General features: G+C 49.0%; 2 protein-coding genes across 2 annotated transcripts in view; both read right to left on the bottom strand.

Moving 5' to 3' along the window:
* ArgRS-m (arginyl-tRNA synthetase, mitochondrial) overlaps positions 1-20,803 on the bottom strand; it is a 644,356-nt gene extending 623,553 nt beyond the window's left edge. The window contains exon 1 of the mRNA XM_068393756.1: positions 20,595-20,803. The gene's annotated coding sequence lies outside the window, so the exon portion shown is untranslated. The remainder of the gene's footprint in view (positions 1-20,594) is intronic.
* On the bottom strand, positions 10,763-11,488 carry LOC137659233 (uncharacterized). The gene has a single exon (XM_068394267.1). It carries the CDS (start codon positions 11,486-11,488, stop codon positions 10,763-10,765), a length of 726 nt encoding a protein of 241 aa, XP_068250368.1.
* Positions 20,804-21,678: the final 875 nt, after the last annotated feature.

Here is a 21,678-nt window from a genome sequence, read left to right on the forward strand (position 1 = left end):
TCTATTCTACCACCCGGAGGAGATGAGGACTATGACTCGACAGACGCGGAGGAGCCCCTTCTGCCCGTGCCGGCAGTAGAACCGACACCACATTACCACTCTAATGGAAAATCTACGTAAGGAGAACGTAGATTTGAAAGAAAAGATGACGAGAGAGTTCTGCGAAGCGATTCGGATCGTCACCTCCCGAGGGTCTTATAAGCGACCCAAAGTGAAGGACCTGCCACCCTGCTCCGAGACCAATCCCTGGAGGTATGCGGAGTTTATGCCTATCACTAACGGCAAACTCTACAGTACATCTTGGAGAAGTTGGGAGCCTTCCACCTGGACAACATTGAGTTTTGGCCTAACTTTGCAGCTTATCCGCAGTGCTTCATCCGGCTGAAGAAATAGCCAGCGTCGAGAGATTTGACGGAACCAAAGGAGGTCATGGTATTCGACCACGACAAGGCACAGGCTCTCTTGACGAGTAGCCTGAAGAAGGCAGGATGCACTAACTCGCGAGTTTCTGCACTGAGCAAGATACACCCTACCTTTCTTGCTCCTTCTTTGAGAGCCTTCCCCTTCACGTCGAAGGCTTTTCTGAGTGTCCTCAAGGCTGCTGATGCAGGCAAACCATACCCTACACTAGAGGAGTGTAGGCCTTTGTCGCTGGCCTTGCCCACACATGAGAAAGAATGGAAGGAGGTTCACCTAACCTTCTCAGTAGGGAAACTTGATGCAGATATCGCGGGACAGCAGTTCAGCGAGAACCTACCGAAGCTATCGGACCTTCTCTTGCGAAGGGAGCAAGAGACAAAGGAGAGGCTAGCCGCCACCCTTTCCCTCCAGAACTGCATAGAGATGTGTGGAGGCAATACCAGCACCCCAGATATGTACACGGTCCTGGCCAAGATGCACATGGACCTGTATGCCTTCTTGAAGGCCACGAGGGCCTGAAGGGAGTTCGTGTTTGCCAGTGCAACGGTGAAACACGAACCCAGGAAGCTGATTACTTCTTGTATATGGGTTAAAAACCTCTTCCCAAAGGAAGTGGTCCAAGAGGTAGTAGAGAAAGCCGCCACGGAGAATAGGAACCTTCTCAAAAAGTGGGGCATCTCCTCAAAGAGGAAGTCTTCCCCGGATGTTGGTCCCCAACCCAAGAGGAAGACAAAGAAGCCTTGTCTACCTTCTTGGCCTGCTCAGCAACATTCCATAGTCACCATGACCGCGATGCCTCAGGTGGTCGCCCAACCCCCGACCCCCTTCCAGATGGTGCCTCAACAGCTGGTAGCACAGTCACCAGCCCTCAACCCTGGGTTTGAGAGGCACACCACTACCTTTCGCCCAAAAGGAAGAGGATCTTGACGGGGCTCCTCAAGAAACCCCTCACGAGGAAGGAGAGGACGCGGTCAGGGTGGCAAGCCTTTAGGACCATCTAAGCAATGAGATGCTCCAGGTAGGAGGGAGACTCCAACACTTCCGGGATCGTTGGACCTTCAATCCCTGGGCCCACAGCCTAATAAAAAATGGACTATGATGGAAATGGAACAGATCTCCACCTTCATTTCCTCAGCTCTTCCAACACTCCACCCCCTTACTGGAAGAATAGACCTTAGAACTCTTGAACAAGAAGGTTATAAGGAATGCAAAGTCCATCAAATTCCAGGGAAGACTGTTTTGTGTTCCCAAGAAGGACTCGGACAAACTCAGAGTCATTCTAGACTTGTCGCCACTCAACAAATTCATCGAGAACAACAACTTCAGGATGTTAACACTTCAACACATCAGGACCCTGTTACCGAAAGGGGCGTACACAGTCTCAATAGACCTGGCAGATGCTTACTGGCACTTTCCAGTCAGCCGCCCCTCTCCTCCTACCTAAGATTCAAGCTACAGAAGACAAAGTATGTCTTTGGAGCCATACCCTTCAGACTAAACATAGCACCAAGGATCTTCACGAAACTTGCGGACGCAGTCGTACAACTACGCCTAGAAGGCGTTCAGGTTGCAGTATACCTGGACAACTGGCTGGTGTGGGCAGCATCTAAGACTGCTTGTCTGCAAGCATCCAAGAAAGTGATCCAGTTCCTGGAACATCTGGGATTCAAGATCAACTACAAAAAGTCTCGCCTCTCTCCAGCTCACGAGTTTCAATGGCTGGGAATCCATTGGAACTTGAAGTCACACCGCTTCTCCATTCCACCAAAGAAGAGGAGAGATATCGCAGGTTCTGTCAAGAGACTACTGAAATCAGACAAGATCTCAAGACGCCAACAGGAAAGAGTACTGGGCTCTCTCCAGTTTGCAGCAGTAACAGACCCATTGCTAAGAGCACAGCTGAAAGATGCGTCAGGAGTCTGGAGAATATACGCATTAAATGCTCAAAGAGATCTACAGAGACCGGTACCGACCTTACTACGATCACTTCTCAAGCCGTAGTCGAAGGTCAAGAGCCTAACAAGGACCGTTCCCTTACAACCACCTCCCCCATCGGTGACCATCCACACGGATGCCTCGACGGAAGGATGGGGAGGTCACTCCCAACAAAGGAAAGCCCAAGGGACATGGTCATCCCTGTTCAAGACCTTTCACATCAATATTCTGGAGTCCATGGCGGTCCTCTTGACGCTGAAGAAACTATCCCCTCAAAGATTAGCCCACATCAGGCTGGTCTTGGACAGCAGAGTGATAGTAAGATGTCTGAACCGACAAGGCTCGAGATCGCCCCACATCAACCATGTGATGTTAGCCATTTTTCGTTTAGTGAAAAAGAAGAGATGGCACTTATCGGCAGTTTGCCTACAAGGGTTCCGCAATGTGATGGCGGACGCTTTATCCAGGCTAAAGCTGATAGAGTCAGAATGGTTCCTAGATGCAGACTCATTCTCCTTCATCTTGGAAAAAGTCCCAGAACTGCAGATCGACCTCTTAGCGACGAGCAACAACAAGAAACTACCTCGATACATAGCCCCATACGATGACTCTCTGGCAGAGGCGACGGACGCCATGTCCCTCGACTGGAACAGATGGACCCGGATCTACCTGTTCCCTCCAACGAATCTCCTGCTAAAGGTCCTCAACAAGCTGAGATCCTTCAGGGGAACTCCAAGCGGCCCAAGAGCAATTGGTTCCCTCTGGTGATGGAACTGAAGCTGAGGCTGGTCCATCTACCGAACCCAGCTCTATCCTAATTGGTTCAGAAGTCGACTGTCTTCGCTTCATCACTGAGAAGCCAAAACTTTCATCTCATCATTTTCTCGCCTTAGCAGTCAAGAAAAGATTTGGGATCTCGAAAGACAGTATAGACTTCCTAGAAGAATACAAGTCAAAGACAACCAGGAGACAATACGAATCATCCTGGAAGAAGCGGGTTGCTTTTTTTAAAAAAGCCGAAGGAAATCTCTATATACTTCTGCCTGTCCTTCTTCACCCACCTTCATGAACAAGGCTTGGCTGCCACCACGATAACTACGTGTAAGTCAGCTTTGACTAGACCTCTTCTATACGCCTTCCAAGTGGACCTGGCGAACGAAATCTTCAACAAGATTCCGAAGGCATGCGCTAGACTTAGACCAGCAGCCCCTCCGAAGCCCAATTCATGGTCTCTGGACAAAGTCTTACACTATGGTTCAACCCTGAACAATGAAGATTGCTCTCTAAAGGATCTCACACAAATAGTGATATTCCTGTTCGCTATAGCCTCAGGGGCTAGAGTTAGTGAAATAGTAGCCCTATCAAGAGACGAGGGCCATATTCAGTTCACAGAAATGGGAGAACTGAATCTCTTTCCTGATCCTACATTTCTCGCCAAAAACGAGCTATCCACCAAAAGGTGGGGTCCCTGGAGAATCTGCCCTCTGAAGGAAGATGTCTCTTTATGTCCAGTAGTGTGTCTAAAGGTCTATCTTCGAAGAACTTCAGACTTCAGGGGAGGACAGCTCTTCAAAGGCGAAACCTCAGGATCAAACTTATCCCTAAAACAACTGAGGGCGAAGCTCACCTACTTCATTCGCAGAGGGGATCCTGATAGTACACCCGCAAGTCATGATCCGAGAAAGATTGCTTCCTCACTGAACTTTTTTCAGTATATGGACTTTGAGTGACTCCGCTCATACACTGGTTGGAAATCCTCCAGTCTTCTATAAACATTATGCGAAGCAAGTGCACGTCTTAAAACATTTTGTGGTAGCGGCAGGTAGTGTTGTGAAACCTGTCGTCTAGTGCTGTGATGAACAGTGAAATGTTTGGGACTGTTTCAATACGGGTGGAAAGGTGTTGACACCTTGCAGTGCAATATCATTTCTATTAAGTATCACCCTGGTGACACTAGGACTGTTCTTTATAGGTGCAGAATTATACCAATGACACCAGTGCCATGTGTACACTTGTACGCAGTGTTGATAATTATCCAACATTTACAGTGAAATTATCTTAATAATTTTTCAACGGATTTAGAGTGGCTTATATTTTTTCTTCCCTTTCAGGTAAAAAATATATTTATCTTTCATATGTTGGATGTATAATTCTATTGTTGCATTTTAATACACCATTTGTTACATTTAATTTGTCTATTCAATAAATGTAAATGTTTATTTTCGTCTTATTCGCCACAAATGTAGTCAAATAAAATTAGACAGAGTTTTTTACTTATTTTCCTAAGTAAAGTTCATGCTTGAGGGTACTTATGTGAACATAAGATCTGAATGATTTCTATATTTGTTCCTATATGAATACAAACCTTGTTGTTTCTACTGTCAAGTACAACATTTCCCAGTAGGGGGCAGGAAGCACTAACATTGTTCCATGCTTATTGGTGATGACGTATAACGGTATCGTCATATATTTCGGTGGTCTGGGCGACCATATAGAAGCTGACCCAAGGTTGAGGCACTTATAAAAACCCACGGATACAGTACTTTCAAGCAATTCTCTGGTAAACTTCAATCAGGACGACATGGCTTGAGCCCAAAAAACAGATTTTGAAGCAAAGCAAAAAATCAATTTTTGGGTGAGATGGCCATATCGTTCTGATGGATCCACCCTCCTTTTCTAAGAAAAGGATTATATAACAATCGCCACGCGAAACTACTCTATCTGTATCACCATGGTTCAATTGCTACAAGGAATGGGTAGCCATATTGGAACCTGTAGTAGTACGGGAAGGGGATCCACTGGGTAACCTTGATGACGGCTCCCCTTCAATTTCGCCACTCTTCCCCCTCAGAGCGAAAATGACAAATTTGTAGATAATTTGTATTTTTCCTAACTATACAAACCTTAGCTATTTACATGGGGTAATTACTTCAGCGTAGCTGAATGACGAGCCATAAAGTTTTAACGAGGGTTTCCTACCCCATCGCTAGTTAGCGGGGGGGGTAGGGAGGGGTAGCTAGCTACCCCTCCCCCCTCACACACACAGGTGAATAGCTCCCTTTACTTAGAGGTAGGACTTATCTTGGGGGACAGGGCTGGCGGGCACATAACTATAAATAGCTAAGGTTTGTATAGTTAGGAAAAATACAAATTATCTACGAATTTGTCATTTGCTCCGTAACTGAAATACAAGCCACGCTATTTACATGGGGTGACTTAACCCTTAGGAAGGGAGGTAAGTCCCCTGCCATACTGGCTTTGGCTTGCCCGGGGGCCCCGAACCCGAGTTTGTTAAAAGAACTCAAGGGTTGAGGGGCCCCTGCTCCTTGCAGGCAGTTGTGAGACTGCTGCGGCCTACGTAAGTTGTGTGTGAAGGTGAGCAGTGACTCATCCTAGGAAGTTGACCTGGAGTTCTTCAGAAGGAAATCTAGGCTAGGACTCTCCCAATACCACCTCGTCAGGGTATGGGGACATGACAGTATTACAACTTAATACTAGGAACACAAGGGAGCAGGGTTTACCTGCAGAGGTTCGAGGTCAGCTGTGCAAAGGACCCAGGATGCTGTTTCTCTCCAAGGGAGGAGAGGATGAAGAAAAGAAAAGGGCCAGACAGATCTTTTCATTCGCACAGACTAAAACCGGGTAACAATGCCCTCAACCTTCTGCTACCTGTCCAATAAGGAGCCTGAGGTAAGACCAGCTGTTGTGCAGCCACCACAGGGCCGATAGAGAACGTATCGAGCCTCCTGTGTGTCACATCTTGCAGGTAGTGGGCCGTGAAGGTGGTCTGACGCTTCCACACCCCAGCTTGCAGGACCTGCGTCACCCAAAAGTTCTTCTTGAAGGCCAGGGACGTAGCCATGCCCCTGACGTAATGCGGCCTAGGGCGACGTGACGGAGGAGGGTCAGGATTCAAGGCCAGGTGGATTACCTTACGAATCCAGGCTGAGATGGTATTCCTGGTGACCCTCCTCTTCGTTTCCCCGGTGCTCACGAACAAAGCTCGCACCTGGGGGCGGACTGCAGCTGTTCTTTTAAGATACAACCTCAGACTCCTGACTGGGCACAGTAGGAGATGGTCTGGGTCATCTGTTACAGAACGGAGACTCGAAACCTGGAAAGTCGAACCTACTCGAAACCTGGAAAGAGTCGAACCTTGGGTCCGGCACTCCCGGGTTCTGAGTCTTATCAACAAACTCAGGAACGAAGCTGAACGTTACCTCCCCCCATCCCCTTGAATGGGCGACGTCGTAGGAGAGACCATAAAGTTCGCTGAATCGCTTGGCCGAGGCCAGAGCTAGCAGGAACACCGTCTTCCAGGTAAGGTGGCGATCAGAAGCCTGGCGTAGTGGTTCGTAGGGAGGTCTCTTAAGAGACCTGAGAACTCGAACCACGTTCGAAAGAGGAGGTCTCACTTCCGACTGAGGGCAGGTAAGCTCGTAACTCCATATGAGAAGAGACAGTTTCAGCGGGGAGGAAATGTCCATTCCTTTGAGCCTGAAGGCAAGACTTAAGGCTGAGCGATAGCCTTTCACTGCCGAGACTGAAAGGCGCATTTCTTCCCGCAGATAAACGAGGAACTAAGTTATTGCTTGTAAAGTGGCATCGAGGGGAGAGATACCCCTTCCACGGCACCAACCACAGAAAACTCACCACTTCGCCTGGTTGACTCCTGTGGATGACCTGCGCAGGTGGCCAGACATCCTTTCCGCAACTTGTTGCGAAAATCCTCTCTCTGTGAGGAGATGCTGGATAGTCTCCAGGCGTGAAGCCGAAGCGAAGCTACGGCTTTGTGGTAGATGTTGGACTGTGGTTGTTCGAGTAGCTCGCGACGTGGAGGGAGCTCCCTCGGGATCTCCGTGAGGAGCTGCAGAGGGTCCGGGAACCACTCTGCATGATGCCATAGTGGAGCTATCAAGGTCATCGAGAGATTGACCGATGTTCTGGTCTTGTTGAGTACCCTCCTTATCAGACAGAACGGGGGAAAGGCGTACACATCGACGTTGTCCCACCGTTGTTGGAAGGCATCTTGCCAGAGAGCCTTGGGGTACGGGACTGGGGAGCAGTACAGCGGGAGCTTGGTGTTCAGCGCCGTAGCGAACAGATCCACTGTCGGGGAACCCCACAAAGTCAGGACTTTGTTGGCAATCTGAGGATCCAAAGACCACTCGGTACTCACTATCTGCGTCGCTCTGCTCAGACTGTTGGCCAGCACATTCCTCTTGCCTGGAATGAAGCGAGCCGCTAGTGAAATCGAGTGGACTTCGGACCATCTCAGGATCTCTACTGCAAGATGGGATAGCTGTTCCGAAAAGGTACCTCCCTGCTTGTTGATATAAGCCACGACCGTGGTGTTGTCGCTCACCACCACCACCGAGTGGCCCGCCAGGACTTGGTGGAACTTCTGAAGAGCCAGGAATACGGCCTTCATTTCTAGTAGGTTTATGTGAAGGTACTTTTCTGATTCTGACCACAGGCCTGAGGTCCTGTGGTTCAGAACGTGGGCCCCCCACCCTTTGTTTGATGCGTCCGAAAACAGCATCAAATCCGGGGAAGGGACGAGAAGATCCACTCCCTTTCGTAGGTTCTCGTCTGCCAACCACCAACTGAGGTCCGCTCGTTCCGCAGATCCCATGGGGATCGGAATGTCCGGGGAGTGAGTCCTTGACTCCACCGAGACTTGAGTCGCCACTGGAGGGATCTCATTCGTTGGGAACGAGACGGGTCAGGGAGGAGAGGTGACCGAGGAGACGAAGCCACGATTGGGCTGGGAGTTCTTCTCGATTGAGGAAAGGTTTCGCAACCTTCCTCAGCCTTGCTATCCTTTTGTCTGATGGGAAGGCTTTGTGGAGATTGGTGTCTATGACCATGCCTAGATATACCAGTTTCTGAGAGGGCTGCAGAGAGGACTTCTCGAGATTTACCACGATCCCCAGATCTTGGCAAACTTCGAGGAGCCTGTCTCGGTGGCGAAGAAGGGTCGCCTCCGAGTCTGCCAGGATCAGCCAGTCGTCCAGATAACGCAGGAGACGGATGCCGATCCTGTGAGCCCATGAAGAGATGATGGTGAAAACTCTGGTGAACACCTGAGGAGCTGTGGAGAGACCGAAACACAGCACCTTGAACTGGTAGATCTTGTTGTCTAGGTAAAATCTCAGGTACTTCCTTGAAGATGGATGGATTGGGATCTGGAAGTACGCGTCCTTTAGGTCTAGTGTGCACATAAAGTCTCGCGGTCTCACTGCAAGCCTGACCGTGTCTGCCGTCTCCATGCTGAACGGGGTCTGCTTGACAAACCCGTTCAGGGTCGAGAGGTCGATGACTGGTCTCCAGCCTCCAGACGCCTTTCTCACAAGAAAGAGTCGACTGTAGAAGCCTGGGGACCCGTCTACGACCTCCTGGAGAGCGTCCTTCTCCAACATGGTCTGGACTTCGGCACGGAGGGCCTGCCCTTTTGCCGATCCCATGGCAAAAGAGCTCAACGACACTGGGTTCGCTGTCAGGGGAGGTAGAGAGACTGTGAACGGGACGCGATACCCTAGAGAGATCACGGAGATCGTTCAGGCATCAGCCCCGAGTTGCTGCCACCTTGTCGCGCAACTCTGAAGGCATCCCCCCACTGGTGGACATGCAGGGGGATTCCCAACCCTAGCGCTTCCGGCGTCGGCTGGTACCTCTAGGGTTTTTGACTCCCCTGGAGGACTTCTTGCCCCTCCTGCTCTTGGCAGGAAAGGGCTTAGATACCTTGGGCTTCGCTGCGGTGGTCGTCTTCTTTGTGTCCTTAGCAGGACGGGGCTGCTGGACTGCTGGAGGCTTGTAGGGCCTCGATGTCAGGGCCCTATGGATGAGGGAATCCTGGTTGGATTTCCTCCACCTCTCGGCAGTGAGCTCCACGTCCTTAGGCTCAAACAGGCTCTTACCGAGAACGGAAGTGTGTCTGAGCCTGCTAGACTCCGCACTGGGTACCTTATGATGGAACCTCTCGGCCACAGCATCCCGACGTTTGAGGATCGTGTTGGCCCACAAGCTCGAGACTTGGTGGGACAGAAACTCAATGGTCCGTGTGCCCGAGAGAAGAAAGGTTTCCAGCGCCTTTCTGGTGCTTTCTTTGGAGAGGTCCTCGGACCGCACCAAGATGCCCAGAGACCCCAGCCAGATGTCAAGCCATGAAGTCGCCTGCATGGCGCACTTGATGACCTTCTCCTGGCTCAGGATCTCAGTGGCTGAGAAGGACACGTGCCGGTTGGAGAGTCTCTCAGGAGGGACTCCCCCTGTGAGTTCTTCCACGGAGTGATGCAAGGGAAGATTCAGAGAAGACTCCTCGAGGATCTCGAAGTACCTCCTCTGATGGACTCAAGAGGAGGGAGGAGCTTATTACCGGCACTCTATGCTGGAGGAGGCAAGCTCAGCGAGCTGGCACTCGACCTTGTCCCTGGCACTCTTCATCCCTTGGGACCAGGGCAAAGCCGCACTGGACCTAGAGGGTTTCTGAGTGCCGTAGACGCGGTCCAGGACCGTGTCCTTCCCTTCACGAGGTGGGACCTCAGGGTCTGGGATCCCATTAAGGTTCCTCATGAGGGTCAGGACTTGCCAGAAAGCGTGTTCTGACTCCTGGTGCTCTCCTCCCGAAGGACTTGCAGCGAAGTCTCCAGTCCCCAGTGGCTCTTCCTGGGGGACACGTGGACATCCTCGACGGCTCTAGACGGTTCCTGCCTGATCCTAGCTGACGATTTGGGAATCGTCTTAGAGTCCTTAGGCTCCCTCCTGGGCGGGATATAGGACTCGAGAAGTGAAGGAGGCTGGTCCTTCTCCACCTCTGGACGAGAAGACCTCTCGGGAAGAGGAGGAACCTCCCCCATTGGTGCGATGGGGGAGTATTCCTGCACGTCCGACTCTCCCGAAAAGGGGTAATCCTCCTCCGCAGGGGAGGGCGAGAAGGTCTGAGGGGGAGTAGGATCCTTGTGTTAGGATCTGCGTGGGGACAGAATAGGTCTCGGAGGAGGATCCACAGGAGAGACTCCTCTCCTCCTCTTCAGGGGGAGGAAGCTGCCGCTGGTTCGTGACCCTAATCAGAGAGGGCTAGCTTAATCGCCTGCACAAGAGCTCTGACTTGGGTGCCTAACCAAGGCTGCTGTCTGACAGCCACGCTGTCGGACACTCCCTCTGGAGGGAAGGGGATCGAGGGATTCCTAGGAGGAGTTGACAAACGAGGGTTCGCCTGCAGGGCTGAAAGAGAAGAATCCCTAGACCTGTCCGGGGAGCGACCCCCTCTGGCGAGCGCGCTGGTCTGCGCTTGCGGGGATGGGAGCGCGACGAGAAAGGGTCTGCCTGGCGGCGAACGCGCTGGGGCTCGTGCATCGGGCCCTAATCAGGGTCGTGCGTGGATGGATGGCGCGATAATGGAAACTCACGGGGGCGGGCGCAAGGGGGCGATGGCGCGCGGGTGGGTGTTCAGGAGCGATGGCGCGCTAGCGACAGCGCAGGCGTGTGGGCGCGCGACAGCTGGAGCGGGAACATGGCCGCGAGAGCGCATAAGCGATGGCGTAGGAGTGCGGTGATCAGGAGCTGGAGCTGGAGCAGGAGGAGGCCGAATGCGCGGGCGCGCAGCAACCTGGCGCGGCCCCGATGGGCGCGAGATAACGGGGGCGCCTGAGCGCGTGTCCGGAAGAACCGGCTGAGGGCGCGTTAGCGCTGGAGCAGGGTCTCGAGCGACCTGGGGGCAAGAAGGTTGGTGCTGGTCCGATAAGACCGGCACACTCGCCTGTGGGCGCGCTGGCGATCGTGGGCGCGCATGGCGCGCATCAGGATGCGGTCGCACTGGAGTGCGCTGCTGCGGAGGCTGCGTGGGGCAAGCCGCGTGAGGGCGCTCTGGAGGTCGTTGGGCAACCTTAGTTGTCTTAAATACAGGAACGGGGCGCGTAGCAGAAACAGGGCGCGATACTGGAGCGTCATGCACGATCGTATCAGTAGCAAGCTTGTGCGGTATAGAGGGAGAGCCCAGAGGCAGCCGTGAGCGCCCGTGCGCTAACTTGGGAGCCTCTTGGGCGACGCGTTGCGCTGTAGCGACGCGTGGTCGCGTTGGTGAGTGTGTGAGCGCTGGTGCCGGAACTGCACGAGAACGCGTATCGCGCATCTCCCTAGGTGGGCGCGATGGGTCCCGCGCGTTAGTGTGCGCGTGGGCGCGTGTCGCGCTTTTCCCCCGATGGGCGCGACGAGTCCGCAGGAACGTGTGGACGCCTGTGCAGCAACTCAGGAACCTCCTATACAGCGAGCGATGAAACAGGGACTGGGGGGTGCCGAGGCGCTGGAGGGCGCGTGGGCGCAGGTGGCCGCTGGGGCACCGGTGGACACGTACGCGCCGTATCAGGAACTGGCCGCGTGGGCGCAGGTGAGCGCAGTGGTGCTATATCAGGAGCAGGGCGTGGGCGCGCAGAGGGACCCTGGCGCGTAACAGGATCAGGGGCGCGAACGCCTGAGGGTGAGTGCCGAGGCGCTATGTCAGAATCAGCAGGAACATCGGCAGGCGGGCGCGCAGGGGGTGCCTGGCGCTTAGGGGTGAGAGGCGCAGTTTGGCGCTCAAGTCCCTGAAGCCCCGAAGGGCCTGGAGACTGCGCAGTGGCAGTATCAGGAGCTTTAGAGGTAGATGGTCTGGGCGACAGGTCACAATGTCCCGAAGGACGACCACCCTCCGAAGGGGATCGCGAACGATCCCTGGAGAGGTCTAGGTTGGTAGCTGGCAGGACAGGAGAACGGCGAGTCGTCTCCTCCGCAGAGGAATGTGGTGACGACGAGCCGAAGAGGCGCCTCTTAACCCCTTTGAAGGGGGAAGGAAGGCCTCTACAGCGAAGGGGAGGACGAGCCTTCCGCCTTATACGGCCACGAGGGGCTGTGGGATCAGCAGGCTGACCATCGATAGGCCTCCGAAGAGGAGTCTCTGTTAGTGAACTCCCCCGAGAGGGAGAATCACCAGCAGGAGAGACCGTGGGACTAAGCTCCTCCCTCGAAGGATGTTCGGAGGGGGATTCTAAGCCTTCCGCTAACTCAGCCACGGGAACAGGCGTTTGGCTAGACTCACGGGAAGTTTCCATCACAACAACGTCAACCACAGACAGAGGATCTATCTCCGCTGAAGTTGGCAATTGTTCGACAGCCGCTCCCCGTTTGATCATGTCAAACAGAGCTTCCTTGGAGGGCAAACCCTGCAGCCACAAGGAAGCCCAAAGCTGAAAAAGATCACTATTAGACACAAATTCTACCTCCGAGGGGAGGGGCAGCCACCTCGCTATGGGAGGCAACTACCTCTCCCTCACCCCGGGATCGGTTAACAGCACTGCGGTCTACGCTACCACTCGCCGGCCTCTCGGAAGAGGCCGCTCGAGTGGGAGCTTCGGAGGAGGAAAGGGCGGCGGAAGAAGTAGTCCTGGGATTTTCTCTCTTCCGAGAAACCTCGGAAGGAGAAAGATCCCTTTTAGCCTTCTTCTTACGTCGCCAGGCAAACCTCTCCCACTGGGAGGTAGACCACTCCTTACATTCAATACACACGTTAGACCTATCACACCGTTGGCCCCTACACTGAGGGCATAAGGAGTGAGGATCCGTGTCCAAGTCGACATAAAGGTACCACAAGGGCGGCCAGGAAGTCCAGGGCATGTACGCATGATGAAAGATAGAGGCCAACTTCACACACACACTGAAAAGAGAAAGCAAACAAAATTATGGCAGTCAAAAACGAGGAGAGCGCACACACGTCTGTCGTCTCTCCCAGCCAAAAGTAAAGTGAGCTGTTCACCGGTGTGTGTGAGGGGGGAGGGGTAGCTAGCTACCCCTCCCTATCCCCCCCCCGCTAACTAGCGGTGGGGTAGGAAACCCTCGTTAAAAATTTATGGCTCGTCATTCAGCTATGCCGAAGTAATTACCCCATGTAAATAGCGTGGTTTGTATTTCAGTTACGGAACAAATTTATTTTATTATGAAAATATAATTTTTAAATATAAAACTTACCCGCTGGTTATATAATGGCTGATTGACACCCCTTGGTGGCAGGTCAGACAGAGCTAAATATTTGAAAATTCACTTAAGCATTACACAAATAACTTAAGAGGTTCTCACCTGATAAGGAAACTGACAGCAATGATACTCTGCCTCATTTCATCCGCTATCCTTAGGAGATCCAGTGATCCACTCGGGGCTGATGATCTCTAGGAGCTGTCAAACGGTACAACCACCTATAACATGACAGGACCTCAACTAATACCCTTGTTCCAGGCGCACTCTAGGAACAAATTGACCACCTGACCAAATCAAAGATTGCGGAAGACTGACGACCCGTCTCCACAAACAACCATAACTTACGAGTTCCAAGAGATAGAAAAGGGGTATTAGGAAAAGGGAATGTAGTGGTAGATCACTCACCTACTATCGCATTCGCTGCTACGAATGGACCCAACATATAACAGTCCTCATAGAGAGTCTGAACATGTTTCAAATAATGAGATGCGAATACTGACTTACTCCTCCAAAAGGTCGTATCCATCAAACTTTACAGAGAACGATTCTGTTTGAAAGCTACTGAAGTCGCTACCGCTCTGACTTCATGTGTCTTTACTTTAAGAAGCCTCTGGTCCGCCTCATTACACTGGGCGTGAGCTTCTCGAATTAAGTCAAATGAAAAATGATAAGGCATTCTTTGACATGGGCAGTGAGGGCTTTCGGACTGCACACCATAGAGCATCTGAGTCGCCTCTCAGATTCTTTGTTCTGTCCACATATAACCGTACTGCTCTTACTGGCCAGAGCACCTTTGCCAACTCATCTCCAACCAAATCATAAAGGTTAGGGATCTCGAAGGATTTGGGCCATGGCTGAGTCGGATTTTCATTCTTGGCCAAAAACCCTAGTTGTAAGGAACAAATGGCTTTTCCATCCCAAAAACCAATGCTCCTGCTTAAAGCGTGTACTTCACTTACTCTTTTAGCAGTGTCTAGGCTAACCAGAAACAAAGTTTTCAAGGTTAAATCCTTAAAAGAAGCAGAGTGCAAAGGCTCAAACCTGTCACTCATGAGAAATTTAAGCACCACATCCAAATTCCAGACAAGGGAAGCAGATTGAATTTTCTTGGTGGCATCAAAAGACCTAAGCAAGTCCTGCAGATCCTTATTATTAGAAAGATCTAAGTTCCTGTGCCTAAAAACTGTCGCCAACATACTCCTGTAATCTTTAATTGTAGATGACGAGAAGTTATGTTTATTTCTAAGGTCTATGAAGAAATCTGCTATCTGGGTTAGAGAGGTACTGGATGAAGAAATCGCATTAGCCCTACACCATTCTCTGAACACCTTCCATTTGGACTGATACACCTTGATGGTGGAAGACCTCCTTGCTCTCGCAATAGCCTTGGCTGCCTTCTTCGAAAATCCTCTAGCTCTAGCGAGTTTTTCGATAGTCTGAAGGCAGTCAGACGTAGAGCTCGGAGGTTTAGATGGTTTTGAGCCAAGTGAGGTTGTCTGAAAAGATCTGGTCTTAAGGTAGGCTTCTCGGGACATCTACCATCCATTCCAGTATCTCTGGAAACCAACTTCTTGACGGCCAGAACGGAGCTATCAACATCATCCTGGTTTCTTCGTGAGATACGAACTTCTGTATCACTTTGTAGAGAATCTTGAATGGGGGAAAAGCATAAACCTCCATGTGCGACCAATTCATTAGAAAGGAGTCTATGTAGAAGGCTTCGGGATCTGGTACTGGTGAGCAGTAACACTCCAGTCTCTCTGTCTTTGCGGTTGCAAAGAGATCCACGAGAGGATGACCCAATAAACGCCAGACTTTTGCAGACGTCTCGGTGTAAAATCCATTCCGTGGGTAGAATCTGACCCCTCCTGCTGAGTCTGTCTGCACTCACATTGTTGACTCCCTGAATAAACCGAGTCAAGAGTGTCAGTTTCCTTTCCTCTGCCCATATGAGAAGAGGTTTTGCTATCTCATACAAAATCCATGAGTAGGTCCTGCCTTGTTTTGTTATGTAGGCCAGAGCTGTAGTGCTGTCCGCATTGATTTGGACTACTTTGCCCCTGATATGCTTTTCGAAGCCTTTGAGGGCCAGATGAATAGCCAAAAGCTCCTTTTGATTTATGTGGAGAGATGTTTGCTCCACTGTCCAAGTTCCCTAGAATTCCTTCTTCCCCAGTGTTGCTCCCCACCCAGAATTTGAGGCGTCGGAACACAACACGAGGTCTGGGCTCTTCTGTTGTTCCACCACTGAAGATGAGACTTGATGGAGTTCGTGATGGGAACGGTTTCCCTGTCAAGACTGTCCCCTTTTTTCCAATGACGATTGAGATGAAACTGAAGGGGACGCAAATGCAACCTCCCCAGAGTCACGAACTTCTCTAACGATGAGTGTGTCCCCAGAAGGCTCATCCATTCCCTTATGGAACTGAGTTCTTCCTTCAGAAAAGCTTGGATTTTTTGGAGAGCTGACTGTACTCTCACAGGCAATGGAAAAGCCCGAAAACTGCGACTGTGAATCTCCATCCCCAAACAAAGAATCTCCTGGGATGGAGTCGGTTGCAATTTTTTCAAACTCACCACGAGGCCCAGTTCCTTGGTTAATTCCAGAGTTATTCTTAGGTCCTTCAAACAGCAATCAGCTGAGGCGGCTCTTATTCGCCAATCGTCCAGGTACAGGGAGGCCCTGATACCCCTCGAATGCAGCATGCTTGCTACATTCGGCATGATCTTTGTAAATAATAGAGGAGCCGTGCTGAGTTCGAAACAAAGAGCCCTGAATTGGAAGACCTTGTTTCCGTCCATGAATCTCAGATAACGTCTGCAGCTGGGATGTATTGGGATATGGAAATAGGCATCTTGGAGGTCTATCGAGACCATCCAATCTCCCTCCTTACCGCTGCAAGAACCGTCTTCTGAGTCTCCATTGTAAACGTCGTATTCTGGATGTAACCACTTAGAACACTTACGTCCAGAACCGGTCTCCACTCCCCCGAACTCTTGGGGACTAAGAAAAGTCGGTTGTAAAACCCCGGAGATGTTACATCCTGCACTTCCTCTATTGCTTGCTTTTCTAATAATAGAGACATCTGAAACCGCATGGCTTGCTTCTTCGGACCCACCCTGTATTTGGGGGAAAGATCCCCGTATCTGTTACTAATGGAGGAATCGATAGAAAAGGGATCTTGTAACCCTCCCTTAACACTTGAACGGACCAGGGGTCCGCTCCATTCCTCTCCCAGGCCTTCCAGAAGCAGATCAGCCTGGTACCCACTGCTGTCTGAAGGATATGGCAGTCAGACTCTACCTCGGCCGGTCTTGGTTTCTCTGCTCCTAGGTTTTCTGCTGTCTGGTTTGAAAGAACCCCTTCCGGAAGATTTACCACGAAAGGACTGAGAAGGTTGAACACCCGTAGAGGCTACCTTAGGCTTACGAGAAGCAAAGGTAGAAGGCAAAACTTTCCTGGCCGTGTTGGTCATCAAATCATGCATGGCATTCTGGGTGAGAGCAGTGGCAACTTCCCCTACCAACTCTTGCGGAAACAAGGTAGAAGACAAAGGAGCGAACAGTAGTTCTGCTTTCTGGTAAGGTGAAATCCCCGTCGAGAGAGAAGAACTCATAGTGGCCCTTTTCTTAAGGATTCCAGCTGTGAAAAGGGCAGCTAACTCGTTAGAGCCATCCCTCACACCTTTGTCCAAGCAGGACATCAAATGAACAAGGCCACTAGTGTCTGTGTCCTTCATATCGGATACCCTCGTACTTAAGGCTCCCAAAGACCAGTCTAGGAAATTTAGCACTTCAAAGGCCCTAAACAAACCCTTAAATAAATGGTCGAACTCTGCCATTGACCACCATACCTTTGTTTTCCTTACGGCCAGACGACGAGACGAATCCACCAAACTCGAGAATTCCCCCAGGGCAGAAGAAGGAAATCCCAAGCCCAGCACTTCACCAGTCTCGTACCACACACTGGATTTAGAGGCCAATCTTGCAGGAGGAAAAGCAAAGCCCAATTTGCCAATAGCTCTCTGCTTGTCCATCCAGGAACCCATTAACTTCAAGGCTCGTTTAGAAGAACGTGAAAGTACCATCTTAGTATAAACAGGCACTTTGGTTGCTTTACCTAAGATAAATTCTGATGGAGGAGAATTTGGGGCCACAGGGGTAAAATGTTCAGGAAAAACCTCCGTAAGAATTAACATAAATTTTCTAAGATCAACAGCATGTTGATAATGTTTATCTTCTTCATGATCAGAAGCTTCCTCTAAAGGTTCGTCCACATCGGACTTTTCTTCAAGTTCATCTTCTGGCAGTGCAGCAACTGCTGCAGCCTGAACTGAAGGAACAAAGTCTGAATGAGACTGATTGCCATAATCAATAACTGCATCCAACTGAAGAGGAGAGGTAGAGGTCGACTGATGTGTGACGACATGGATAGGTTGACGCTCGACGTCAATGGTCAACTGCCGAGAATCGTCGCATGGACGCTTAGCGTTCGCTTGTTGTTGAACTGAACGACGCTTGGTATCAGGAGTCAACTGCCGAATGTCGCCGCGTGGACGCGTAGCGTCCGCTTGCTGTTGACGCCGACGCTCAATGCCGTCAAAAGTAGACTGACGATGGTCGTCCCGTGGACACCTAGAGTCCACCTGTTGTTGATGATGACCTTTCATATTGTCAAAAGTTGACTGCTGAGAATCGTCACGGCGACGCATTGCGTCCACTTGCCGACGCCGGCGTTCCTCATTACGTTTGGAAGTCGATATTTGTTTGGCAACAACTCCCTGACGTGACTCATCTATATTAACCTGCTGCTGAGCACTGCAAATGGGAGACCGCCTGTGCGATAACTCGTCAGCAATAAAGACCACAGGCCGCCTATGCGACAACTGGTCCAACGTCTGACGCCCAATCGCACTGCCAACAGCCGGTTGATAAGACTCCATGAACGATGAGAGCTGTTGTTTCATGTCTAAAAGCATAGACCACTTAGGATCGTTAGTTCGTACATTCGACTCCTTATTCAAAGGAATATCAACATCATTATCACCACGCTTTTCGGGTGAAGAAAGCCAGTCTGAAGGAAGTGGTGGTGCATGAATAGTAACATCGGCCAAAGATACAAATTCTGAATCGGATTGTTTATTCTCTACACGAACACCATGATCTGAGCGTTTCGCAGGCGTACAAGCGTCGGGAGAACGGAAACGTTCAGGCAAATCCCCGTTGTACATCACCAAATACGTCCAAACAGAGTAAAACAGCGAGAGCGAATTTTTAATATGACAGCCAGCGAAGCGGGCAGAAGAAGATCTGAGGCTTGTAGGTATAGTTCAACCTGTGGTACCGCCGTACCTGGTATATGTACGATAGCGCGAGATTTGAAATTCTGCCAGGGCGTCAGGAGACTTTAGCCATTAAATAACCAGCGGGTAAGTTTTATATTTAAAATAAATTATTAACGGTTAAATACACACGATACCAAATATAAACTTCTACAAAAAAAAAAAAAGTTATTTGGTGAAACAAAACATACAATAAAGAGCCTTGCCATGTATGGACAAACACGGTGATGTTAGCCTAGGTTTATTTTACGGTAAATATATGATACTTTAAGTACTGGCGAAACTGAAATTCGCTATGAGAAATGGACGAGTGCTGGCTAGTTTTGTATTTTTCTCTATATGTTTAATAGGAGCTGGGGCGTAACTTATGTAACGGTCTATTAAAATATGAAGTCCATCTCACATTGTAAGTAGATTGTTTACATCTGGGAGACTGATGTTGAGTTAGTGCGCATGAGTTGCTTACACTCGTTTTGGCCAGCTTTTCTAGTTTTTGTATGACGTAATGATTACCTGACATTTTTAACCACATAGGAGCTTTCAAAATTATGCTCAAGTTCCCTGATGTTGTTTTACAGCAGCTATTTTTTTCCACCCTTTCCTTCAGGTTTGAGTTAAATTGCCATCGCATAAAGACATATCCAAGAGGGAACTTAAAGGAAGTACAATCGTTTTCAAAATTAAGTGTAATTTCATCTATGTCGGCAATTGATCATGATGGAAATGCTCTCCTTTCAGTATAAAGGAATTGTTACTCGTGTGAAATTAAAAAATAACGGCAGAATAAGGCCTCAAAGGTCCAATTCCGACCTAAATTTTTCAGGAAGGCCAGGACATTTCTACTGCAAAGCTTCTGTAAAGATTGCCAAAAAAAAAAAAAAAAAAAAAATAATTAAATAAATAAAAATGAGGTGTCAATAATAAGGTAGGGAAATATTTGTGATTTACTTTTTCCTATTATAAGGATTTATTTGTGACTTGCTTTTGGTTTTGGACCTGGAAAGGGGGATCCGGCTTGCTGTTGTGACCTGGGGGTCGGGAGGGCTTGCTCTGAGAAGGGGGTCCGGGGGGCTTGCCCTGAGAAGGGGGGTCCGGGGGGCTTGCCCTGAGAAAGGGGGTCCGGGGGGCTTGCCCTGAGAAGGGGGGTCTGGGGGCTTGATCCCCGACTAGGGGTTGTGACCTGGGAAGGAAGCAAGCCCCCCGCTAAGGGTTGTGACCTGGGAACTAGTAAGTTAGGTTAGGTGGGTTGGTTAGGTTCTGAACCTTTAACAAATCTCAAAAAGTGTTAAATATTCAAATAATCACGTTTTGGCCTGTTTTCAGGAACTTGCATGAACCATATATTTTTCCAACTGGTTATCTTGATCTTATTTTGCATTCCTGACGATTAATATTGCTGCAAATCACTCTTTTATGACATTTTCCCAACCAAAAAGAACCACGGTTTCCCACTGGGTTCCCCCATAATTGTCTTTGCATGAAGGGGTCCAAAAACTCATTGAACGGGTGGTTTGTCCCAATAATCTTGGTCAGAAATGCACAAAACACAAGATAGCGAGTAGGAAAAATGGTAATTTTGTATATTATTCCATGGTAATGTAACCTAGGAAAAAACTACTGTTTCTTACAGAAAAAATTACGATCTCTTCAAGTAGTTTTTTTCCTAGGTTACATTGCCATGTAATTCACTACAATGAAACCGGAAAAATATATGGTTCATGTATTTGGCTAGAAATTACGGTATCATATATTTACCCATTTTACAAGTGTAGGCTATTACCGTAAGAAATTCTACATTAACTTTATCGTAAGATGATTATATATTATTCCTGATATTCCAAAAGACGAAAAGGGACTAAGCCTATACAAATAAAAATCAATAAGGCTTACCTTCTTGAACTATTAGACTACAACTGTTTGTCAGTCTAATCAGTTGACAGGACTCTGGTACTATTAAAGCTTGATAAAGTCGACAAATAGAATAAAAAATCAATTCAAAACTGGGTAACATAATTCAAAGCACTAAATAAACGATGCCGGTAAACTATTTAAATAAAGTAACAGCAACCACACGAGAAAAAAATACTACACTGCCCGGTTAAAGAACACGAATGGTAACTTGGAACTGGAAGTCGTAAATCGTAACATCAGATTCAGGTTGAGGCTTCGCCTTTGCAACGGCGCCTCTGTGTCTTTTAGTTTTGTGTGTTCCTTATTTTCACTAGTTTTTCTCTTTTCATCCACATTTGTTGTAGTACACTTTTCTTATTTTCAATATTTTCTTTACAAAAAAGGAATTTTTCTACTGTTTGTGCGCCATCTTTTTCGTATGATTGTTGGAGCTCAATTGCTTTTATTCTTATAACACTATACTGTGAACAATGTAACATGAAATGGTTAGCATTTTCTTCCACATCACAGAATACACAGTTTATATTTCCATCTTGGTGTCTGTTTTTTATTCAAGCCCATAAATCAGATTCGGAATTCAGTCATGCTTTCTTCTTAGTAAGAGAATGTGGCACAGTCTTGAAGCGAATATAATCCCCTGTAAACAGGATACAGAAACAAACATCAGAAATATTTTACACACACCTGATACCATTGAAATATTAGTATGATAGTAAATGTTAGATCCTTAGCCAAACGGGATAGATTATATTTTCATTTCACCACACGTAGTTTATTACCTTGCTGTATATTCAAACAATACCCATGGCCCACTCCTTTTCCATTGATATTGTATCTCTTTATTCAACCATCGTTCTCCGGCATTTTGAAGAGTTTACCTTAACCACTTTTCAAAATTATAGTATTAAAACGTAGTTTCTTTACAAAACAGTATTCTAGTGGCTATTGAGACTAGATTCAAATATCACTCCTCTAACGGATCATTAATGCTACAGATGATCACGAAGTGTTTAGTAAATTGGGTTTTGGTTAAAAATTATTAATGTTGAAAACTTGTTCACAC

Source organism: Palaemon carinicauda, chromosome 19 (genome assembly GCF_036898095.1).
Source record: "Palaemon carinicauda isolate YSFRI2023 chromosome 19, ASM3689809v2, whole genome shotgun sequence".
NCBI lineage: Eukaryota > Metazoa > Arthropoda > Malacostraca > Decapoda > Palaemonidae > Palaemon > Palaemon carinicauda.